Here is a 24353-nt window from a genome sequence, read left to right on the forward strand (position 1 = left end):
GGTTTTGCCAAAATGTTTTCGTCTCGACACGCTTGCATTTTTGATTACAGATCAAACAAGGGTTTTACGCCTATTAACTCATTTTAAAATTTTATTTTGACTAACTGTGCCGACGCAGAAAGTTCTACAGAAACGATCTGTTTGCGTAATGACGAAGGCTGCAGAAACCGTACGATTAAAAAGCTACAAACAAAGAGAGAAATACTCGAAAAATCACTGCACAGTTTTACAAATTTAGTACGAACCGAAACGACAGAATAAAACTTTAAAACGCTTTTAAAAACAGGTTGTCACTTTGAACTGAACAGACAGTTGTAAATATTCTTATTCTTTAATTGCACAGCTTTAAGAGACAAGAACTAAACTAAGCTGCAACACAACAAGTAAAATTAAACAAAAGCATAAAAAGGAAACTGGTAATCTTAGAATGGGGAATCGTAATCACGCAAACTGAAAAGAACTGAGGAGCTGAACTGAGAGCAGCATTGGCGTGATTACGAGGTATGCGACGAAGCTACAAGGGGCGTTGATTAAGGACCACGAGGAGCGTTGCATTAATCATTACACACTTTTTAGTTGCTTTCCAAACATCAAATCGAGACCTTAAAAATGAAGCATTACTAATTATCAATTAATTATCAATCGAGCAATAATGTATTTTCCGGCAAAGCATTTTAAAATGTCAAAAAATTTGCAATTGTGTCACCAAACCAATGATTAAATGTTTAGATAACGATGAAACGAACAAAACAAAAATGTTGACAATTCAGTAACTAAAATTTTGACCACCACGAAAATCTGCTGAGAACCGTCTCGTATCTTGTGAAAATGGTTTTGATAAAAAAAAATTTAACAATAGGATATATATTTGTTGTCTGACGTATGGTTTTCTTTATAAATTTTACGGCTTATGTGGCTTTAAGTGCAAGTGCGATGAAAAGTTCATTTTCAACGAAAATATGCATTAAGCATACTATAATTAGTACATAAATTCCAATGAATGAATATATGATACGTTTAAGAAAGAGCACAAGAGCAAACAGTAGGTTGATGGTTGTATATTTACAGTACTAAATCTTCGTTTCCACTAAATTGCTAATTCATAGTGAAGGATGTTTGACAGCAGCAAGTAAGATGTAATAAAATAAGGTTATAATTTTATTTCTGTTTAATGCTTACACGAGTAGAATAAAACTAAAATATTGCCATAAACGGCAGTTAAGAATGTTAGTACAATATTACGGATTTTGATTTATTTTTAAGTTGCAATTAAGGTGCAAAGGCAGTCAAAAAGCATCCTAAATGTGACAGCAACTGATTTCAAACACTACACTCGGTGACCAAATTGATCATTGAACTTGGCTACTGAAGTAACTCCGTCAGGGTTTAAACGAAACGTATGAGTGTCGATTCCTTTAAGTGCAGAAGCTTGTCCGAGTTTCCTTGATGTGTCCTCTTGCCAAAGTCTGCTTTTTTGAGTAAGCTGTAATAAACAATTCATAAAACTGATTAAAACTGACTGCGTTTCAAAATGACTCTTTTTACACAATCGCAGCGCTTGTACATACGATTAATGTAATTTGCTTATATATATATATGTATATATATACATTATACAAGAACTTGTATCATATATGATACAAGTTATAGTGAGTACCAATATATTTCTAGAAACCTCTGCTATTTTTGGTGTCCATTTCTTTACAGCTTTCCTAATTCTCCTGTAAGCTATACAAAAGATGGTGAGTGATATGAGAAATAAAAATCCGCAAGAAGCCACTATCACAACTATCGTTTCGTTACTGCTGCTGGGTACGTGCTCGTAATAGTAAATCTCTACATGAGAAATATAAAATTTTCAAATCAACGATCACAAAGCTGCACTGCTTAGCAACACTTCGATTTTAATTTAATAAATGGTCAAAAAAATCTTTATAAATTCGAAAAACTTGCGGGGTTACATTTATGAGATAAATGACGGTTATACTGCATTTATGTCTCAGTATATAGATACTGTTTAGTGTTTTAGTTTACATTGTATAGTATATTGCAAAGCGCTGAAATAATTAACGGTTTACAAAAATGTTGTATGAGCTAGAACTTTGTATAGATGTAGATCATTGTAATTTCTGAAGTTAGGAAGTTTTTCTCAAACTCTCGCAGTCAGGCAAGTATACGATACAAGTGTGTGATTTTGGTGCTTCCACGCTCATGAACTTTTATAAATTAATGTTGAACAATATTTGTAGTTCCTTTGCTTCAAACGTTGGCAGAAGAAAAAGCGACTTTTGCAGTGTTAAAATTTTTTTGAAAATCAATAAAATTTAGCATAGCATATGGTTACCGGGAAGTGTTGTAACATTCAGTTTGGCGTATCGACTCTTGTGACTGTTTACTTTGACATCTGTCCAGTAACGACCAAAAACGCAATAATCTCTTCTGGGTTTGAGTAGAAAGAAATTAAAATTTTCTCCGCTTTCTTCGCAACTTTGGTTCTATTAAAACCAAAACATATTCACGCATGAAATCTTTCTGTACAATAGATTATTAATTATGTACGTTAATACAAGATGATTACGTTTTTCAAAATAGCTATAGTTTTACTGTTTACTATTATTTACTGTTTGGTTGTTAAGTTGAAAAAAGAAACTTCTCGCACAAAAGCTTTTTCTATAGTTAAAAAGCATGTGTTTAAAAGTATATATATATATATATATAAGGTACCTGTACCAAATAAGGCCCACCTAACACTTTTTTGAAAATAACTCAAGAACCTCAAATGAGAATAGACTGAAAAATCGTATTCTATTAGTGAGAGTATATAACTACAACATATTAAAACCACAATACCTGACAACCCCCTAAAAATTATTATAAAGAATTTAAAAATACCAAAAAATGGGCCTTATTAGGAGCACAGGCTCCTAATAAGGCCCACCAATTTTGTGAGTATTTTGATTCAAAACATAGCTGAAAAATCGCATTAAGCAAATAAAACAAGACAGCAACCACCAATTTGTGTAAGACAACGACCAGCAAACGTGGGTTGAAAACTTAAAGGAATGCGACCCATCAGCATAGGTGCAGCAGGCGGGGGGTCACCGGCCCCCCTAACCGTCATTAAATACGCAATTTTTGGGAAGTTCAAAATTATTTGAGCAATTTTTGGTACTTTTTCTGGCATATTTTGTAGCAAGGACCTTTTTTCTTTTTTGGGGGGATTAGCCAATCATCTTGCATGGGCCTTATTAGGCGCATCTGGCATCCACGAAAAAAATGTCACATTTTTATTATCAGAAAAATTTTAGCAAAAAAAAGTGCATTATCCTTTTCAATACTAAGTTGGTTGTTACATGAAAACTTCAGCCGGCTGACAACAGTTCATTAACCGGCCAAGTTCTCACTAACTTTTTTCTAAATTAACAAAACCGCCTTAACTGCAAATATCAAATTTTTGTTGTGCTCTAGCGAATCGGTTGATCACGTGACAAGGATGAAATCTGGTAAACCATCATGAATTTATATTAGTTTTTATATAGGGATAAAATTTTTCTTTTATTTGCACGGGTTTGCGAAATATGAGCAATGGGCCTTATTAGGCACAGGTACCTTATATATATATATATACCTTGCTGTCTCCACTGGAAATGTCGACACGTGATAATCCCATTTCCATTTTGCTGTCTATTAGATAAAACTATAATTCATAAATTTTTTGTACAGAATACAGATCCCATAAATACTGTACATTTTGAAAAATTAGTAATAAAAATCTCACCGTTGCATGGGACGACGTACGCTCGGTACAGCAGTCGATGATATTCGCAGAGAATATGGTCGGTGGGCTCCTTTATATTTACAGAAATATGAGTGCGTCCGACGTATGTTGCTGTTATAATTGGTTTGCTAAAGCGAGCTGATAAAGACAGAAAAATTTCGTTAACTGAAAACGTAAATTTAAACATACAGTGACCACAGAATACGGTAATTAAAGTTACTGCTAATATTATTAGATTGCATGTTGTTATAATCAGTTGGTTTTGCTTATAGTTGCAAAGAAACGTCATTTCGCTGTTATTACCAATACAAAAATAATTAAGGATTTTCAAACGAAGCGCAATCTAATAAACTCACAAAGCAACCAACTTAATATTGTTGTTAATTTGTTATTATCTAATGATCCGGCGCAACTGAATATAATTTAAAAAGCACTAACATTAAACTTAAGATTGTTTCTTGGATCAAGTTGTTGCTGACTATATAGTATATTTAATACTAACTCTCAGCACGTAAATCAATCTTGCGCTTGTGATGTGGAAAAGGAGTGCAAAAGATTGCCTTGTCATTTTTGCCGTAAGCGCAAACCCGATAGAAATCTGTAGTGAATTTTCACACAAAATAAATATGTGCACTAAAAAACGACAGCTCAAAGGAAGACTTAAAGCTCCATATCTTACAGATGTTATAACATCAGTTAACATTTGCCCACTTGTTAGTTTCGCTTAATTGTAAAGTTTACTGCATATATTTATCAATTTTGTCTATAAAACGTTACTTGATGAAAACAATTTTGATATGAAATTTGTGAGCATTAAATTGCAGATAGCAGCAGTTATTTTCAACAAATAAAAAAATGAATTATCTATAAAATTTATAAGAAATATAGTTGATTTATTTAGACTATTTTTATATCGGCTTACAGACTTGATTGAAGTTGATAGCTGGGATACAAGAGTAACACTTGCCGAAGTTTTCAACTTCACAAGAACGTTTTTCCCAATCGCTTTCGTGTATGCTGTTTTTCAATTTTTATTAAAATATTACTTAGTTTGATGGAAATTAAAATTTAAATTAATTTTAATTCTTTATTTATCTTGATTTAAATTTTTGTTTTTTTAACTAAAACATAAACTTAAATAAATAAAAATAAAATGGTATAAGATTATTCAAATTTATCTAAATTTTTACGATTTTAGTTTAAATCACGAGGCCTTTACAACAAGCAACAAGTGATTTTATGGGAATAAAATACATGGAGTACGAATAAGTATAACTGAGTAGGTTTCACACCGGTAACCGTTTTACCTTGTTTCAATATCATAAGAAACATTCAGGGTTTGAAAGCATTTTCTTGGAGCCCAGGTAACATTTAGCCTGAAATCTTCAACCTTCCAGCCACGCACTCTTGGTCCTATACGAGTACAGTAGTCAGGACATGAGAAAAAATTTCAAGAAATTTAGGTTGTTCACGTTTGTTGTCAGGGGGCAGTAATGCAGTATTGTAATAAAGCAACTCTATTATACTTACCTTTGCAGATGTTCTTTTGCGCGCCATAAACATGATTTGTCGCAGACAAAATAAGAAAACTGCTGAGTATTATTAAATGTTTCATTTTGTTTGTTCGTTATGCGACTTGTACCGAATCATTTGTTGTAAAATATTTAATAACGATATTTATTTTGATTACAATTTAAAATAGACATAAGCAGTCAATTTTTCCATCTTCTGAAAGCAAATCAAAATGTTACAGTAAATCAGAAGTGGAAAGTAGGCTGTCGTTGGCATTACACCAAAATGGTAACGGCCAGGAAAATGTCTTTGTCCTAGGCCTACGTGACTAGGCCATCGTTTACGAGTTTACGTCATCAATGACCTTTTCAAAGATAACCCATTCTGTGTTCACACTGGATATATGCTGTTCAATTTAATTCGCTGTAACAGGCAATAACAATGTTTACTCGGCAGGCCTGTTACTTTACTTTCTAGTTATAAAACACAAAGTACTTTAAACTTCAAACGTCAGCTTGCCATGTTCAGCATTTAACTTGCGTGGATTACTGGTAACCTTATAAAAGGTTGCGAAACAACCCGACTTAATTTGTAATAATGTACAGGCCTAGATATAACCGACTATTTCATACTAAACCAGGTGCAGGGCTACAAGAAACAAATTTAAGACAGTCTTGTTTATGCAGCTTTTCATATCAGCAGAAATTGGTGTTTTTCCACCAAAGTATTCCCTTTTCACTCGTTTGTAGTATTACCTACTTAAGCCTTACACAAATTGCTGTATAGGCAGGCAATGTAAAGGCCTGTACTACCGAAACTCAGCTTCTGGTTTGTCAAACTTAAAACCAGTGGACAATAAACAAAGGCACAAAATGTACATATTATTTTTTACGCAGCATGACAAAGGTCGAAGTATGTTTATCCGTTGTTAATCTTGCATTCACCAATAACGTTAGATTTTGTCTGATAAAATTTAAATATTTTCCTCTCTCTCACACACACTTTTGAGTATTATCTGGTTCTTGAAGACTAAACCAACTGCAACCTGTAAACGATCAGCTTATATTTTAGGGATTGTTTTTAGCCTATACGCTTAACCTATGCTAACACAAGCCTAAACAAACGATATTGCGTAACGATCGAGTAACATTCTTTGTTTATCTTATTACGTAATCATACGCAAAACGTTTTTCCAGTCCGAGTTTGGCAAATGAAATATTTCATTTTTGCAGTTCTTTTGTTAAGCCAATTTAAGATTTAGTTTTGCCACTTAGTGTCCACATTTCTTTTTGTCATGCACTTTTGCAATAAGGTTGCTAGCGCGAAATTTTATATGGCAAACAACTGCTTGGAAGATGAGGATGTCTGATAAAAACTCTATAAGCGATTGTGCAATAAAAATCTTGTGTGAAAGTACTTTGGCTCAAATTTTTTATTATTTATCCAAATTCAGCAATGCGTTTGCCTGTTTTTTACAATATTTAACAAAGTTTGTTTTTGTTTAACAATGTAATTTGGCATTTAGCGATAATGATAGTCAGCCGCCAGTTAGCGGTTAATGTCAACCGGTCAATTTCTAAATAAAATTTCCGTTTCATTTCAAATAATAATTGCAAAGTCTAAAGACAAGAAGTTTTTAGAAAACGTCTCGCCTTACAAGTTTAATGGGAATCGAAACAAAAGAATGAAATCTCAATAGTTTTGACATAGTTTCAAACAATGAGCAATTGTAACATTTTTCCGCTTTCAATTATCTCATCAAGAGTAACACATTACACTTTGTGGCATATACTACTTTTGCTTCGAAACAATTTTGATTTGTCATTTTTAATATTAGAGATGGGATGACGATTTTCAAAGAGTTGTCGGGTCACTTTCAAAATTCCCTTCAAGCAGTAAATATATGTTTATGACTGAATTCATGTTGTTTTTGAGTGTTTGAACCCCCTCAAAAATATGTCGAAAATCCTCTCTTTCTGATGTTCAGCGAGCTCAAATTGTGGTTCTTCACGAGAAAGGATCTGAACGGTTAAATAGTGAACGAATAGGGTGTAGCAAGAATGCAGTTCATAATGCAGTCGTGAAATTTACAAGAAGGATAACAGTTCGGTCTCCAATAAGTTCTGCAAGCAAGATACAGTCAGTGTTGCTTGCTAAAGATGCTGATATCCGTCGACGTTTGGTTGATGATTTTGGTTTAAAAGCCCATAAACCAGCAAAAAAAACTCGACTTACGCCAGCCATGAAAGTCAAGCGTTTGGCCGTTTTGCCAAGTTACACGAAAAATGGACTATCCAACATGGGCAACAGGTTCTATTTTTGGATGAATCTACGGTACAGTAGTTCACTACACGCAAGCGGTTTGACCGTCGACCCTCTGGAAAGCTATTTCATGAACGGTACACCACACAAACTATAAAACAGCACCGCTCTAGTGTCATGATTTGGGGCGAATATCGGTGAACGAAAATTCTGGAGTGTTTACCATGAACGGCAATAAACAGGCTTGTCCATGGGACATTTTTTTCTGTCCCATCCCATCCCATCCCATAGCAATTCATGCCTGTCCCATCCCATCCCATCCCATGCCATCCCATCAAAATACAATTCAATAAATGTTATTAAATTTATGGAAATTTAAGTCTAATGTCTATTAGAATTGACTACATGTACAAAGAGAGATACAAAACGACAAAATTTATTGACTTTGTTAACTTTAAATTTCAGAAAAGTTGTCTATCTATGACAATTTATTATCATTGGTACTCATATTCCGAGTCACTGTGCTCATTTAGCAAATTTTCAATGCCATGGGAATTGCAATTCGTGCTGTCCCATCCCATCCCATCCCATGGGACATTTCCCATGGGGTTCCCGTGGGAATCCCATTCCCATGGACAAGCCTGGCAATAAATATATTGATTTGTTGAAAGACAAGTTGGAACTACACATGGCCGTTCATATTTACACGATAGAGCTGTCACCGCTGCAAGATCGTCACCCAGTTCTTTAAGTTGAAAAAGATCCAAGTCCTGGACTGGCCTGGAAACAGTTCAGATTTGAACCCAATAGAAAACTTGTGGACTATTATGAAGGACAAAGTTTCAGAGAAAGAGCCAACCAGTGCTAAACAACTGGAAAAGCAATCAAAGAACATTGTGTTCGTGAAGTCGAAGTCCGAAGCCGAAATCTTGTGGAGAGCATGCCAAAACGTTTGGAGAATGTAATCAAATCTAAAGGCAGACCAACAAAATACTGAGGTTTCGGAAAATTCTCGTTCAAACAAACATGATTTATATTTAAAATGATTTGTTGTTTGCTATATTCACATAATACACAAAGTTGTTGAGCATAGTACCGAGTAAATATGGTATTTGTTGCCTGAATCATAATTTTTAGGGGTGGTCCTAAACTTTTGGCTACGACTGTAATAACAGAATGCACCAACATGATCCCTTCAACTTTTTTGCAATTTCAGCACCGCGAATAAAAGCGCCAAAAAACCTAATGCCGAGATTTTCTTCACAACCGCAAAATATCAATATTAATACAATTAAGTAACATAATAATCTATATGCGCCATATGAAAACTTCTTGTCGGTAAATTGGCGAATCCTATGTACGCTCATCAGCATCAAGCTTAGAATCACTCAATTATCACATTTCGGAAAACGGATAAGGATAAGGTGAGGAGAAAAAATAAAACATAACGGATATTGCTGTATAACAAGTGACTGTATTTTGAGAAATTTCAGCAAACCGAATCCGCAGGCACAATGCAATAAAGCGTATAAAACACCTACAACCACAAGTAAGCAATATACTAAGGCACTAAGTAACAATACACAAAGATTGCTTTAAAAGTTACCAAAATTATTTACACCATGCACAGAAAACGTTCACAATAACGGTAGTAAAAATTACTGCATGACCGACAAAAGGTTTTGAAAAATCGTTGTACATTTCAATAAAATATCACCCATAGTTTAAAGCAGCTCCACCGGAACAAGTGTGCTATACAATGATAATTTCCTTAGTTAGCGATATTACAAAGTACAAACACATTATACTCTGAGCTTAATCTTTATTGTTTGCGAAGAAAGTCGCTTATTGCTTTTCTCACGACGGCAACGGCAAAGTCGGCATCTTCTTTTGTTATACACATCGGTGGTTTGATTCGAAACGTGTTGGAGCGTAATCCTCCTGTTCCTATTATTACCCCCAGATCCTTAATCGCATCTCTGATCTCTCCCATCGATTGTGGATTAAGCGGCCTTCTAGTTTCCTTGTTTTCGACCATTTCAACTCCCAACATCAGACCCTTACCCCTGACATCACCCACGATCTCAAATTCATCCCGTAACTTTACAAGCTCCTTGATCATGTAATTTCCGATCTCAAGACTCCTCTCCTGCGTCTTCTCCTCCTCTATTACGTCAAGGACCTTGTTGGCCACCTTGGTTGCCATGGGAGTCCCAGAAAACGTATTCCAGAGGCTGACGTCAGCGATTGCGTTTACAACTTCCGGTGTTGTGACCACAGCTCCCATTGGAAACCCGTTTCCGATGCCTTTCGCCATGGTAACGATATCCGGTATAACTCCATGGCTTTCAAATCCCCACATGTGGGTACCGGTGCGACCAAAACCGGTTTGGACTTCATCAGCAATGCAAAGTCCCCCTCGACTTCGAACCATCTCGTAAGCTTTGGCGAGGAAATTCTTTGAGATAAGTTATAAAGTAAAACTCAGTTATGCCGAATCTACAAAGACATTTTTGCGATCGTATTTTACGCTAGCTTTGTTTCATTGACCAAGAGGACGACCGAGCTATAAACAAAGGCAAAGTTCGTTCGACACAAATTGTCGTACTGTGGAATCGCAGCAGTCAAAACTCGTCAATAAAAAGCATGCAAATTCTGCTTTTATTCTACGTTGTCAGTAACGCAAACGCGATTTCAAGCCTCACTTCCCTTGAGCAAGGGCAAGGTGATCAACGCTTGCAACTGTTCAATGGCTCTGGTAAAAAGTTCCAATTCAGTCAATGCGATATAAAAAACGAAAATTTGATAGTGCGATGAGAAACTTGTGTTTGTTTTACCTTGGGATATTGAACCACTCCTCCAACGCCTTGAATCGCCTCAGCAAAGAGCCCAGCCACCCGTTTTCCGATAGAGTAGTCAAATATTTCTTGAAGTTGCTCCAAGTATTTATCTTCCGCTTGACATTGACCATCAGCGCAAGAACAAGTCCGATCTGTTTGAACCAGGGAATCTCGACAGTTTGATCCTCCCCAGATGCCCTGGTACGGATCCGGATTCATGGCGTGATGAATGCCAAACCTTTGATTTCATTGCGAATATGAAATGGGTAAATCCTAAAAGCACAGTCTTAACGCCTATATCAAATTTTAACCTTCTTTGTCATTTCAGCAACGTAAAATACGACGCATTGCTACACTCACAAGCCCGAGAAGAACGTTGTTAATTAACATACCAATGCTTGTTCGATTTATAAAATTGCTTATATTATTTAAGTATCGTGTGTATAGAATTGGATTTCACTTTACTCTGGATTAAATTCAAACAAAGTTGTCCACGCTAGTTGCTGTACTATACGGTACCAGCAAATTTTTACACCTACTTAACACTATAGTGCACCAAAGTTGAATTATATATAAACGATTTACAAATTGTGTAAGCTATTTTGGTGTATCAAAATTTTTTTAATTGCCAAAACTTACGGTGCAGTGGCTTATTGGTGCTCAAAACACACGATTTACACCAGCAATTCAATCAACGTAATTTTACCCTTTAATTTAGGCGGGATATGTTGATTTAATTCGACTTTATGCTACCATCCAAAGACAGTTACTGTAGGTTTGTTAAAAAAGTTTATGAAATAGCTTTGTGCAATCACCCATTGGCATAAGCATTTTTCCAAGACCCATGTGCAGTCAGGCCAGCTGTATATGGACTCGATCCATGAAAGCAATTTCTAAAGGAAATAATGTCGAATGCTTTCGTGTATTCGCGCGCCAGGACCATAGCTAAGTCATTCGCCTCTGATCCACTGTTAGTGAAAAGGCAAACCTACAAAGAAAGAAACTTTTTATTGTGTTTCAAAGCAAATTTATTACTAGCGGCGCCAAAAGGTTTATCTTAACTGTAAAAACAATCAACTGGACTGAAAGATACCTTTAAATTTCCAGGCATTTTAGCAGTGAGTTTTTCGGCATACTCGTACATCGGGTAATTCACGTAGAGTTGAGTCGTATGCCAGAGATAGTCCAACTGTTGCTTCAGTGGTTCAACAACATTAGAATGACAGTGTCCCACGCTAACTGTCACAATCCCAGCAAATAAATCCAAGTATCTTTTACCTTCATTGTCCCACAACCACTGCATTTTGCCCTGGATAAAGGAATAACTTGATTTTTGGTAAACATTTTACAGCTAGCATTTCTCTAAAATCTTACTTGTAGTAATTAGCTTAATGTTTTTGTATTTTTAAAAAGTATTTTGTTAGACTAACTTCTTATATGTGACAGTATTTTGAAGCTAAAGTATTTAAGACAGTATTTATATGTATAGATAAAGGCCTAAAGTGATTAATTATATCAAAGAGTAACAAAAGTCGTGGTAATTACTAATTACTGAAGCGTGACAGTCGCTGTACCTCAGAAAGGATGAGTGGCTTGTTAAAAGTGGGCTTGACGGTTGGTGAGACATGCTTTGAACGTATTTTCATTATTTTCTCATAAGTGGGACCTCTGCATAGGTTAATAATAAATATATTATGTTGGTCTGCATTAGCGTATGGTAATTTTCCTTAGGATACCGTTTTGTCAAATGCAGCAACTACCATTAACGCATCATATTCAGTATATTTTAAAGCTGTTGATGTACAATTGTACTACTTGCATGTCTCTTTGACTTACCACTATTTCTGCTTACCGGTAAGGTTTGGGTTTGTAATCACATTCCGGCATTACTGGTACAGAGGCAGTTGACATCATACGTAGCAGGTCCCATCGTACAGGTGGCAATAGGCTAGAACATTTCCACACGTGCTGTGCCATTGTGACTACTGGTACCTGCAGTTTGTTTTACCCCACTAAATCAATAGCTACTGTATATCTGTAATGGAAAATAGGTATATGGCACCTGAACTTGAGAGGTTGACCCACTTCACTACAATAAGTACTTGTTGAAATGTTTATTGTGGGTGATAACATATGAGTCTCATGAGGTCGTTGTCTGCTTTACTCACCAACAGATTTCATTGTTCACCTTGACGGCTTATTGTCTGATGACTAACTTCAATTAGCAGTGATCAATATTATTATGACTTGTTTTCCACTGCTATATTATAGGACCAAACTCATTGTTACCTTGTGAAGATGACAATAAAGTTGTCTTTCTTGACACTGAACTTATTCAAATAGAATTCAACAATGGTTGCATAGGAATGACAACTGTATATACTGATTATATTGAAGTTTCTTTGAACAATTACATTTAGACAAGCATTACCACAGCAACAGTATAAAGACGTCCATGTTATAGGGTTGATCTTAGTAGAATGAATGCATTGAACAGCTGTCCATAACTCACGCAAGATAGGCAGGCGCGATATTTAGACCTATGTCACGACTTAAAACGGAAAACAGAAAGTTATCGGTACCCAATGTTATCTATCATTGACGTCATGTTTCGTAAAGCAGGCGTCTGAAAATAAGAATTCTAGATTCTATTCGATTTGTAAACTATAATATCCCTTTATTATCACATATCATGTAGCCTACCAGGCTAGTCTTATTATTATGGCTAATTGAAAATATACCAATTAGGCTAACCAATATTTTTTCATAACTATTCTAGTTAATCTCCCCTGACTGGAATCTCTCAAAAGGTTATCATGTTGTGATAAACTGTTAGGCGTGATTGCCTATAGCCTATTTCTTACAACTAGCAAGGGTAAACAACAGAACAACAAGTAATATGCGTTTCGGCGTGAGGCATTTTGAAATAGTTACCAAATAAATTTGCTTTCTTCAAATGAGTTTGGTTTGTTATCAAAGCCGAGGAACACCAGTTACCACGTATTGTTATGTATCCTTTCCAGGCAGTTCTTTATTATCGCTTTAACTTAGCAGATAAGAAACTCAAATAACCAAGTGTTATAGCTTGTCTTTCAGCCGTAGCGTCAACCAGGTAAACAAAACACGAAAACTGCGGCTTGCGTAGAATGAGGAAAATATAAAGTGGTCAATGACTTTTCGCTGGTGACAATCCAATGCAAAAACAAGTAATTCCGTCATTGCAGGCAATTTTACACAGAGGGCACATTAATTATTTATGACTTTGAATTGCATAGAAGTAGCACATCATTATTTTTAGTGCTTTTATGGTGCGGAGTTACCTTATCTACCTCCAGAAGCTCACAAAACCTGTTGAGCCGCATCTTCAGCATATAATTGTAACAAGCAAAAATGGATATTCAGAGTGTTTTTTTCGCTTAAATGTCACTTTAAGCTAAATGTTTTCGCATACAGTATTTTGAACCTATCCCTAATCTACTCCAACTATTGAGTGTTTCTAACAAAAAATTTAACTATTTGCGTGCTTTCTTCTTAATCATTGCTGCTCTTGACACATGTTTGAAAGGTTACAGGCAGATTGCAAATGCACAACAAGTTACTAACAGCTGAAAAACGTATGACTCTAGCCAAAGCTGGAGTCTAATATAATTTCGCTGTGGATATTCGTTAGCTGACTTGCCATCTTTCTGCTGACAAAATATCTACGAGTTAGTAGAACCATTTGTATATGTGGGAATCAGCGCCGTCAGCGTTTTACCACTGGTGAATCACCCATTCTCAAGCTACTGAACGAAACACCGACTGCGTAAACAGCTTGTTTGCTCAAAGCACATTGCTCACAAAGCTCAACACAGGAACGACCATGAACGGCAAGAAAAACGTTGTTCAAACAAGCATGATTTATATTTAAAATGATTTGTTGCTTCCTATATTCACATAATACACAAAGTTGTTGAGCATAGTACCGAGTAGATATGGTATTTGTTGCCTGAATCATAATTTTTAAGGGTGGTCCTAAACTTTTGGCTACGACTGTAATAACAGAATGCACAAACATGATCCCTGCAACTTTTTTGCAATTTCAGCACCGCGAATAAAAGCGCCAACAAACCTAATGCCGAGATTTTCTTCACAACCGCAAAACATCAATAATAATACAATGTAGTAACATAATAATCTATATGCGCCATATGAAAACTTCTTGTCGGTAAATTGGCGAATCCTATGTACGCTCATCAGCATCAAGCTTAGAATCACTCAATTATCACATTTCGGAAAACGGATAAGGATAAGGTGAGGAGAAAAAATAAAACATAACGGATATTGCTGTATAACAAGTGACTGTATTTTGAGAAATTTCAGCAAACCGAATCCGCAGGCACAATGCAATAAAGCGTATAAAACACCTACAACCACAAGTAAGCAATATACTAAGGCACTAAGTAACAATACACAAAGATTGCTTTAAAAGTTACCAAAATTATTTACACCATGCACAAAAAACGTTCACAATAACGGTAGTAAAAATTACTGCATGACCGACAAAAGGTTTTGAAGAATCGTTGTACATTTCAATAAAATATCACCCATAGTTTAAAGCAGCTCCACCGGAACAAGTGTGCTATACAATGATAATTTCCTTAGTTAGCGATATTACAAAGTACAAACACATTATACTCTGAGCTTAATCTTTATTGTTTGCGAAGAAAATCGCTTATTGCTTTTCTCATGACGGCAACGGCAAAGTCGGCGTCTTCTTTTGTTATACACATCGGTGGCTTGATTCGAAACGTGTTGGAGCGTAATCCTCCTATTCCTATTATTACCCCCAGATCCTTAATCGCATCTCTGATCTCTCCCATCGATTGTGGGTTAAGCGGCTTTCTAGTTTCCTTGTTTTCGACCATTTCAACTCCCAACATCAGACCCTTACCCCTGACATCACCCACGATCTCAAATTCATCCCGCAACTTTACAAGCTCCTTGATCATGTAATTTCCGATCTCAAGACTCCTCTCCTGCGTCTTCTCCTCCTCTATTACGTCAAGGACCTTGTTGGCCACCGTGGTTGCCATGGGATTTCCAGCAAACGTATTCAAGAGGCTGACGTCAGCGATTGCGTTTACAACTTCCGGTGTTGTGACCACAGCTCCCATTGGAAACCCGTTTCCGATGCCTTTCGCCATGGTAACGATATCCGGTATAACTCCATGGCTTTCAAATCCCCACATGTGGGTACCGGTGCGACCAAAACCGGTTTGGACTTCATCAGCAATGCAAAGTCCCCCTCGACTTCGAACCATCTCGTAAGCTTTGGCGAGGAAATTCTTTGAGATAAGTTATAAAGTAAAACTCAGTTATGCCGAATCTACAAAGAAATTTTTGCGATCGTATTTTACGCTAGCTTTATTTCATTGACCGAGCTATAAACAAAGGCAAAGTTCGTTCGACACAAATTGTCGTACTGTGGAATCGCAGCAGTCAAAACTCGTCATTAAAAAGCATGCAATTTCTACTTTTATTTTATGTTGTCAGTAACGCAAACGCGATTTCAAGCATCACTTCCCTTGAGCAAGGGCAAGGTGATCAACGCTTGCCCCTGTTCAATGGCTCTGTTAAAAAGTTCCAATTCAGTCAATGCGATATAAAAAACGAAAATTTGATAGAGCGATGAGAAACTTGTGTTCGTTTTACCTTGGGATATTGAACAACTCCTCCAACGCCTTGAATCGCCTCAGCAAAGAGCCCAGCCACCCGTTTGCCGATAGAGTTGTCAAATATTTCTTGAAGTTGCTCCAAGTATTTATCTTCCGCTTGACATTGACCATCAGCGCAAGAACAAGTCCGATCTGTTTGAACCAGGGAATCTCGACAGTTTGATCCTCCCCAGATGCCCTGGTACGGATCCGGATTCATGGCGTGATGAATGCCAAACCTTTGATTTCATTGCGAATATGAAATGGGTAAATCCTAAAGCACAGTCTTAATGCCTATATCAAATTTTAACCTTCTTTGTCATTTCAGCAACGTAAAATACGACGCATTGCTACACTCACAAGCCCGAGAAGAACGTTGTTAATTAACATACCAATGCTTGTTCGATTTATAAAATTGCTTATATTATTTAAGTATCGTGTGTATAGAATTGGATTTCACTTTACTCTGGATTAAATTCAAACAAAGTTGTCCACGCTAGTTGCTGTACTATACGGTACCAGCAAATTTTTACACCTACTTAACACTATAGTGCACCAAAGTTGAATTATATATAAACGATTTACAAATTGTGTAAGCTATTTTGGTGTATCAAAATTTTTTTAATTGCCAAAACTTACGGTGCAGTGGCTTATTGGTGCTCAAAACACACGACTTACACCAGCAATTCAATCAACGTAATTTTACCCTTTAATTTAGGCGGGATATGTTGATTTAATTCGACTTTATGCTACCATCCAAAGACAGTTACTGTAGGTTTGTTAAAAAAGTTTATAAAATAGCTTTGTGCAATCACCCATTGGCATAAGCATTTTTCCAAGACCCATGTGCAGTCAGGCCAGCTGTATATGGACTCGATCCATGAAAGCAATTTCTAAAGGAAATAATGTCGAATGCTTTCGTGTATTCGCGCGCCAGGACCATAGCTAAGTCATTCGCCTCTGATCCACTGTTAGTGAAAAGGCAAACCTACAAAGAAAGAAACTTTTTATTGTGTTTCAAAGCAAATTTATTACTAGCGGCACCAAAAGGTTTATCCTGTAAAAACAATCAACTGGACTGAAAGATACCTTTAAATTTCCAGGCATTTTAGCAGTGAGTTTTTCGGCATACTCGTACATCGGGTAATTCACGTAGAGTTGAGTCGTATGCCAGAGATAGTCCAACTGTTGCTTGAGTGGTTCAACAACCTTAGAATGACAGTGTCCCACACTAACTGTCACAATCCCAGCAAATAAATCCAAGTATCTTTTACCTTCATTGTCCCACAACCACTGCATTTTGCCCTGGATAAAGGAATAACTTGATTTTTGGTAAACATTTTACAGCTAGCATTTCTCTAAAATCTTACTTGTAGTAATTAGCTTAATGTTTTTGTACTTTTAAAAAGTATTTTGTTAGACTAATTTCTAATATGTGACAGTATTTGGAAGCTAAAGTATTTAAGACAGTATTTATATGTATAGATAAAGGCCTAAAGTGATTAATTATATCAAAGAGTAACAAAAGTCGTGGTAATTACTGAAGCGTGACAGTCGCTGTACCTCAGAAAGGATGAGTGGCTTGTTAAAAGTGGGCTTGACGGTTGGTGAGACATGCTTTGAACGTATTTTCATTATTTTCTCATAAGTGGGACCTCTGCATAGGTTAATAATAAATAGATTATGTTGGTCTGCATTAGCGTATGGTAATTTTCCTTAGGATACCGTTTTGCCAAATGCCGCAACTACCATTAACGCATCATATTCAGTATATTTTAAAGCTGTTGATGTACAATTGTACTACTTGCATGTCTCTTTGACTTACCACTATTTCTGCTTACCGGTAAGGTTTGGGTTTGTAATCACATTCCGGCATTACTGGTACAGAGGCAGTTGACATCATACGTAGCAGGTACCATCGAACAGGTGGCAATAGGCTAGAACATTTCCACACGTGCTGTGCCATTGTGACTACTGGTACCTACAGTTTGTTTTATCCCACTAAATCAATAGCTACTGTATATCATGTACCAGGCTAGTCTTGGTATTATGGCTGATTGAAAATATAGCAATTAAGCTAACCAATATTTTTTCATAACAATTCTATTTAATCTCCCCTGACTGAAATCTTTCAAAAAGTTGTCATGTTGTGATAAACTGTTACGCGTGATCTAGCCCTATAGCCTATTTCTCACAACTAGCAACATTCGTTTCGGCTGGAGGCATTTTGAAATAGTTACCAAATAAATTTGCTTTCTTCAGATGAGTTTTACCAACGCCGAGGAACACCAGTTACAACGTATTCTTATGTATCTTATCCAGGCAGTTCTTTATTATCGCTTTAACTTAGCAGATAAGAAACTTAAATAACCAAGTGTTATAGCTTCTCTTTCAGCCGTAGCGTCAACCAGGTAAACAAAACACAAAAACTGCGGCTTGCGTAGAATGAGGAAAATATGAAGTGGTCAATGACCTTTTCGCTGGAGACATTCGAACGCATAAGCAAGTATTTCCGTTATTGCAGGCCATTTCACGCAAATGGCTTATTGTTTATGACTTTGATTTGCATAGAAGTCGCACATCATTATTTTTAGTGCTTTTATGGTGCGGAGCTGCGCTATCTATGGCCAGAAGCGGACAAAGCTTTTAAGCCGCATTTTCAGCATATAACAAGCAAAAATGGATGTTCAGAGTGTTTTTTGGCTTAAATGTGACTTCAAGCTAAATGTTTTCGCATACAGTAGTATTGAAGCTATCCCTAGTCTACTCCAACTATTGAGCGTTTCTAACAAAAAAATTAACTATTTGCGTGCTTTCTTCTTAATCATTGCTGCTCTGGACACATGTTTGAAAGGTTACAGGCAGATTGCAAATGCATAACAAGATACTAACAGCTAAAAAACGTACCACTCTAGCCAAAGCAGGAGTCTAATATAATTTCGCTGTGGATATTCGTTAGCTGACTTGCTATGTTTCTGCTGACAAAATATCTACGAGTTAGTAGACCATTTGTATATGTGGGAATCAGCGCCGTCAGCGTTTTACAACTGGTGAATCTCCCATTCTCTATCTACTAAACGAAACACCGACTGCGTAAACAGAATGTTTGCTCAAAGCACTTGCTTTGTACAGTAACGAAGTATAGTAAAATAATAATGTAAGAACTCTAACAGCAGCACGCTTGTGCAATTAATGAGCTGTCGCAGTACACATTGCAACATGTTACAAATTTCTCAGGAAGGAAATGCCTTGTTTAAGACCAGTTTTTGTTTCCGGTATAAGTTACTGCTTCGGAAATAAAGCAATACATTTACACGAAGAGGAATACTTTACAACAGTTGCCTAGAATCAGGAAATGTCACTTTGGAGAACAAATTATGTAAAAGAGGCCATTAAGTGCAACGAGGGATTAATCCTTAACTAACCATAAACATTGCAACGGTGTAGAAGTCAGTTGTGTAACTATCGTAGCCTACCGTTTAATTCAATGATGTAGAAAACAAGTGTAAAAGAAACGAAGACTATTTCATTCCAACATCATTTTGACTGAGCTTGCACACAGCATGCGTTTGATTTTCCCCTGTCAAGTGGTCATTCCAACATCATTTTGACTGAGCTTGCACACAGCATGCGTTTGATTTTCCCTTGTCAAGTGGTGAATTCATTGACAAACAAGGTACAGTAACATTATACTTCCGTTCATGAAAACGGCAGTGACACAAGTTAACTCTAAGTAACGTGTTCATTTCGCACCACAGATCGATGCAACTATCTGCAATGACATAATCGATATTGCTTATCTGTTTGAAATCATACCCAAAATATTATAGTAAATCCTATGCAAAAGGCGTGTAATAGATTTGGGAAGATGATTTATGTGCGGCCTTGGATGATTAATCCGAATTCAGTTAGCCCCTATTTGGGAAAATAATGACCTGCTATTTTTTAAAATGAACGTATTCATACGTAAATACCTAAACAAACTTCTGTCGCCTGTTTTCAATAAACTTTGTGTACCCAGCACTAAAATACACTCCTTATAGGGTCTAGACCAGGGGTTCTTAACCTTTTTCTTTTCATTACCCACTTCCGCTACTTAATAAACCTATATTCCCCACATACTTTTAAAACTGACTGAAAAATCAAAATGAATCCTAGTGACCTGTGTGACATATCCCAAAGCACAATGGTATTTAACAAAAAGAACAATTTCAATGAGAAGAATAACATTAAAGAACGTTTACGTAGTTTCAAACAACGTCAATGCGATTTTTGTTCTTGCTTTTCAGCGACGATCGAGTCAATGTCAGGCTCTATTTTTGAGATTGCACAACGCAAATCTGATTCCAGATTTAACATTGTGTTTCGTTACCCACTTGAAATCCTCAAATTCCCCACTAGTGGGTAATTACCCACAGGTTAAGAACCCCTGGTCTAGACTCTAGAGTTTGGACTACGACGCTAAAAATGACGGTAATGACAATGACACGGTAACGGTTAACGGTGGTGACCAGTGTTCTTATTGCCTGTATAACTTTAAGAGTCAGGGATACTTTGGGTATTAGTACCGTATTGAATAAATTTGAAGAACTTATCAAATATGACTTCAGCTAATCATTTTCAAATAAAATTTCGTAATTCAACAATTTGTATCCATTTTGTTCGTTTATAGTATTTATAGCGTTGTTTGTACAATAAAAAAGAGCGACGAGCGAATAACCAACCCTTAAAAAGAGCGCGCTTGAGGTTCCGTTTCTAACTTTAAAAATGGCAGCATGCCAGCGTCTATTTCACCGGCTGCTGGTTACCGAATTTGAAAAATCTATTTCGGTAAACGGCTAGCCGGTTACGCAATTGTTACTTTGTATCGGTGGCCAGTGAAATCGACACTTATTTCACCAGCCACCGTTTACCGAAGTTGGAAAAGACGAATATGGTAAACGGCACATTACGCTAGTAAGTAAATCTAAATGTATGCTAATTTTCAACTTAAATTGACGTTCAAATTTTTCTTAAGTGTAAATTAACCTAAAACTAGTAGTTGATGAATCCACTTCAGCATGTTCGAAATCTTTACCTGAACTCATATTGCGACATTCTTCTATTCTTGTAAGGATAACGCAACATCCTGACATTTTGCGCATTTGAAATTCGCGCACAGATTGTAGATTTTGTGTGACGTGTGTGCAGTAAGGTGGAGTTGGCCGGTTTTTACATTGTTTAAACCGTTTTGCGACAAATTTTTGATCGGTAATAGAACGACTATGTCGAAAAGAGTGTACATTATTTTCTTTAAGGTTTTAAAACTTGACCTATTTTTTAAATTTTGGCGTGATGGAGTGTACTGATAGCTCAAATCCATATTTACTTTTTTCAATGGACGTTCAAGTATCAAGCTTTTGAATTTTTGTTTATTTTGATTCGTCGTGACGAAAACAAATTTTGGCGCGCAAGTTGATGAAGCTTGAATTTGCATACAGACGCCACATTCTTCAGTAAGGCACATCCCAAAACCTCTGTTCATGATCAATCGGCCCAAAAAGGAAAAGATTGGATTGTACGTTAATGAATGTTGTGTGCGCAGGAACTGCACTGCAGAGTATGGAAGTTGTAGCGAAAATGTCGGGTGTTCAGAAGCGTAATAACAGTGTGCAGATGTCTAAGGAAACAGCTGGTGTGCACAGGGACCCGTGGTTAAAACACGTACGACGATTGTGTCTGGGGTTAGCTATGTGTGGTATCATTTGTATGAGAAAATCGAGAAAAAAGTAATGTCAAATTTTAGAGAGAAATTGGCTTCACTTTTTGTGCAATAAGATTTCGCCCGAAAAATTGAGAGTGTGGTGTAGGCTACAGTTATAGAAAAGCCTAAAGCCCGGTTCACACATCGGACGGTTGTCGTGTAACCGTTTGCGTTTTTGAATAGCAGCTATCCGTCTTGTGCTCGTTAACCGCATGAGGTTCACAACACAACGGCAATTACGCAACTAGTTTCCATAGCAACGCGTGCTGACTGAAAGTTAATCGCGTATAACGTCATATACTTTTTAGTTTGATCCTTTAGTTGGTGTAGAGAAGTTTCAATTATAGATTGGAAAAACGTTATTGCTTTGCTCTCGGTAGAGCAAAACTTGATACTTTTATGGTATTTGCAAAAACTTGGAAAGAAAGTAAGAAACTTTTGTTACAGATTTTCTATTGCCAGTTCGTCTTCTACCGCTTTCACGGCCCACTCAAAGCCAACGAACGTTTTCCAACGTAGTTCGATTGTATTTCACATGAGATTAAAAACACTCCTCTCCGTTTGGGGCTTAACTTTCGGGACACACGTTAAAAACAATTCGGTAAAATCTACTAAAAGCAACAAGACAGATCTCAGGGACCCAGAAAAACCACAGGTCCTCGTGCTGAACGCTCGTCCCCTTTCTGACTTCGAAGGCCACGTTTTCCTAGGAAGCACACACTCCCGCCTGAAGCCCATGCGTGACACCAACCAAAAAAGAACACGTAGCCTAATGATTTCGCGTTCGACCACATCCGAACACTTGAGGCGGCAAGGAAGAAAACAACATGAAACAAAGCAGTGGACAAGAGAAATCATAACAAACACTATAAAAGCTAACTGATAACTAACAAAAATAAAGCGTGGAAAAACACACGAAAAACAACCAAACAATTGTGCGAATTATTATTTTGCCACACTTTTTTACTTTTTATAGGCAATGAGCTTTATGACTTTGCAAGCTTTTTTGCATTAAGATATCCGTTTGAAACATATTACTCTTGCTTATTTTCATGTACTATAATCGTGCAGGTGGTGGGTTAGGCCAATTCTAAAAAACAGAGATGAACGAGGGGAAAATATCCTTGATAAAGATATGCACCAAGATGGAGAGAGTTTTCATCGCTACTTCCGCATGAATTGTGAAACGTTTGACCTCATCCTTTGCTTGGTGTCTCCATTTATAACCAAAAAAACTGCTAGATGGTGAAATCCAATATCTCAAACATTGGCGATGACTTTAAGATTGGCACTTAGGCTAAGATAAAAATGGTTAGGTTATAGGGTTGCTGACCGAAGCAGTAATGTAATAAATCTTAAGAGATATCTTACTTTTTCCAGATTTTTGGCCACCGGTGATTCCGAACAGATGATAGCATTTAACTATCGTGTTGGCCGGTCTGCATTATGCCAAATAATAACTGAAAAGTGCCGAGCAATTTGTCATTCACTCAGAGCAAATATCAAGAGGCCGGAATCGCAAGCTGCATGGCGTAAAATTGCTTTAGATTTCGAAAATCAGTTGATTTTTTCCATGTGTTTAGGGGCAATTGATGGTAAACACGTTATCATACAGGCCCCAGCAAATTGTGGGTCTGAATATTTTAGTTATAAACTATAAAGGTTATCACAGTGTCGTGCTGATGGTTCTGTGCACTGCTGACTATTGTTTTACAGTAGTAAACATAGGCGATTCGGGAAGGCATAGCGATGGTGGCGTTTTTTCTAACTCCAGGTTCGGGCAGGAGCTAATAAATAACCGTCTTCCACTGCCTCCGGCAGAATGCATTCGGTGTACGTCTTTATGCGTACCCCACTGTTTCGTCGGAGAAGCTGCATTTCCGTTGAAGGAAAATAAATATTATGCATCTTTACCCTGAACATTACTTACCTAAAGCCAAAAACATAGCCTATTTAACTACAGACTGTCTAGGGCAAGAAGAGTTATTGAGAAAACCTTTGGAATATCAGTTACCAGGTGGAGAGTATTTAAACGACCGCCGTCGAGTATTTAAACGACCGACGACATGTCCACCGCTAACCACTGGACGTCAGACAATACTGTTAGGCGCCAACCGCGCCGCTTAGTGTGAACCAGCCTTATCAGCAGATCAGGCGAACAAAAACAACCATTAAGATGAATGTTATGATGTGTCAAATGGAAAAATGTTGTAATAACTCGCCATATCTCGGTTGATTTTGACACAAGACAGCTCAAACTTGGGCCGAATTTTAGCAAATAACATGCTAATAAAAAGGTTGTAAGTGCACACTTCAAGATCACTTAGGTAAAGTTTAATTGAGGAAAACATCGAGGGCACTTTAGGGCCGTTAGTTAAAAACCGATATACATGCGTAGTTTTTAAAAAATGATTGTCATACAAGTATGATATTGTTGAACAGGGTTAAAATAAAGAGTATGGTGTGTCGATTGGAAAAATGTTGTAGTCCTTAGTTATATTATTTGAAAAAAAAATTGTTTT

General features: G+C 36.8%; 3 protein-coding genes and 1 pseudogene across 6 annotated transcripts; 1 reads left to right on the forward strand and 3 right to left on the reverse strand.

Annotated features, from left to right (window-relative positions):
• Positions 1–77: 77 nt before the first annotated feature.
• On the reverse strand, positions 78–6000 carry LOC143461168 (uncharacterized). Of its 3 annotated transcripts, none has more exons than XM_076958982.1 (9): positions 5309–6000; positions 5086–5191; positions 4701–4795; positions 4281–4376; positions 3779–3916; positions 3629–3684; positions 2345–2495; positions 1676–1836; positions 78–1483 (listed from the first exon to the last, which is right to left on the reverse strand). In XM_076958982.1, the coding sequence occupies exons 1-9, from the start codon at positions 5391–5393 to the stop codon at positions 1328–1330; spliced, it is 1044 nt and encodes a 347-aa protein (XP_076815097.1). In that variant the 5' UTR covers positions 5394–6000; the 3' UTR covers positions 78–1327. The 3 variants fall into 3 exon arrangements, with proteins under 3 accessions (XP_076815097.1, XP_076815098.1, XP_076815099.1); XM_076958983.1 differs by having other exon boundaries at positions 1676–1728; positions 5309–5999; XM_076958984.1 differs by having other exon boundaries at positions 1372–1728; positions 5309–5999.
• Positions 6001–9006: 3006 nt separating this feature from the next.
• Positions 9007–12427, reverse strand: LOC143460795 (alanine--glyoxylate aminotransferase 2, mitochondrial-like). Its single transcript, XM_076958428.1, has 6 exons — positions 12245–12427; positions 11967–12060; positions 11486–11701; positions 11208–11380; positions 10390–10630; positions 9007–10010 (listed from the first exon to the last, which is right to left on the reverse strand). Exons 1-6 carry the CDS (start codon positions 12367–12369, stop codon positions 9375–9377), a joined length of 1485 nt encoding a protein of 494 aa, XP_076814543.1. The 5' UTR covers positions 12370–12427; the 3' UTR covers positions 9007–9374.
• A 2019-nt stretch (positions 12428–14446) lies between these two features.
• Positions 14447–19038, reverse strand: LOC143460300 (alanine--glyoxylate aminotransferase 2, mitochondrial-like). Its single transcript, XM_076957756.1, has 6 exons — positions 17930–19038; positions 17652–17745; positions 17178–17393; positions 16904–17076; positions 16087–16327; positions 14447–15719 (listed from the first exon to the last, which is right to left on the reverse strand). Exons 1-6 carry the CDS (start codon positions 18052–18054, stop codon positions 15084–15086), a joined length of 1485 nt encoding a protein of 494 aa, XP_076813871.1. The 5' UTR covers positions 18055–19038; the 3' UTR covers positions 14447–15083.
• Positions 19039–24043, forward strand: LOC143460301 (uncharacterized; annotated as a pseudogene). Its single transcript, XR_013117863.1, has 2 exons — positions 19039–19764; positions 23212–24043. The product of XR_013117863.1 is annotated as an uncharacterized LOC143460301 (transcript).
• The last annotated feature ends 310 nt before the right edge of the window (positions 24044–24353 follow it).

The sequence above is a fragment of the Clavelina lepadiformis genome, chromosome 5 (assembly GCF_947623445.1).
Source record: "Clavelina lepadiformis chromosome 5, kaClaLepa1.1, whole genome shotgun sequence".
In the NCBI taxonomy this organism is placed as follows: domain Eukaryota; kingdom Metazoa; phylum Chordata; class Ascidiacea; order Aplousobranchia; family Clavelinidae; genus Clavelina; species Clavelina lepadiformis.

Coding starts and splice junctions, on each gene's coding strand:
- LOC143461168 (XM_076958982.1), bottom strand. CDS start 5,393: ATGAAACATTTAATAATACTCAGCAGTTTTCTTATTTTGTCTGCGACA. Junction 4,796..5,085: donor TCTTATGATATTGAAACAAG/GTAAAACGGTTA, acceptor ATTGAAAAACAG/CATACACGAAAGCGATTGGG. Junction 1,484..1,675: donor GGACACCAAAAATAGCAGAG/GTTTCTAGAAAT, acceptor TGTTTATTACAG/CTTACTCAAAAAAGCAGACT.
- LOC143460795 (XM_076958428.1), bottom strand. CDS start 12,369: ATGGCACAGCACGTGTGGAAATGTTCTAGCCTATTGCCACCTGTACGA. Junction 11,702..11,966: donor AGCCACTCATCCTTTCTGAG/GTACAGCGACTG, acceptor TCCTTTATCCAG/GGCAAAATGCAGTGGTTGTG. Junction 10,631..11,207: donor AAAAATGCTTATGCCAATGG/GTGATTGCACAA, acceptor ATGAAATCAAAG/GTTTGGCATTCATCACGCCA.
- LOC143460300 (XM_076957756.1), bottom strand. CDS start 18,054: ATGGCACAGCACGTGTGGAAATGTTCTAGCCTATTGCCACCTGTTCGA. Junction 17,746..17,929: donor TACAAACCCAAACCTTACCG/GTAAGCAGAAAT, acceptor TAACCTATGCAG/AGGTCCCACTTATGAGAAAA. Junction 17,394..17,651: donor AGCCACTCATCCTTTCTGAG/GTACAGCGACTG, acceptor TCCTTTATCCAG/GGCAAAATGCAGTGGTTGTG.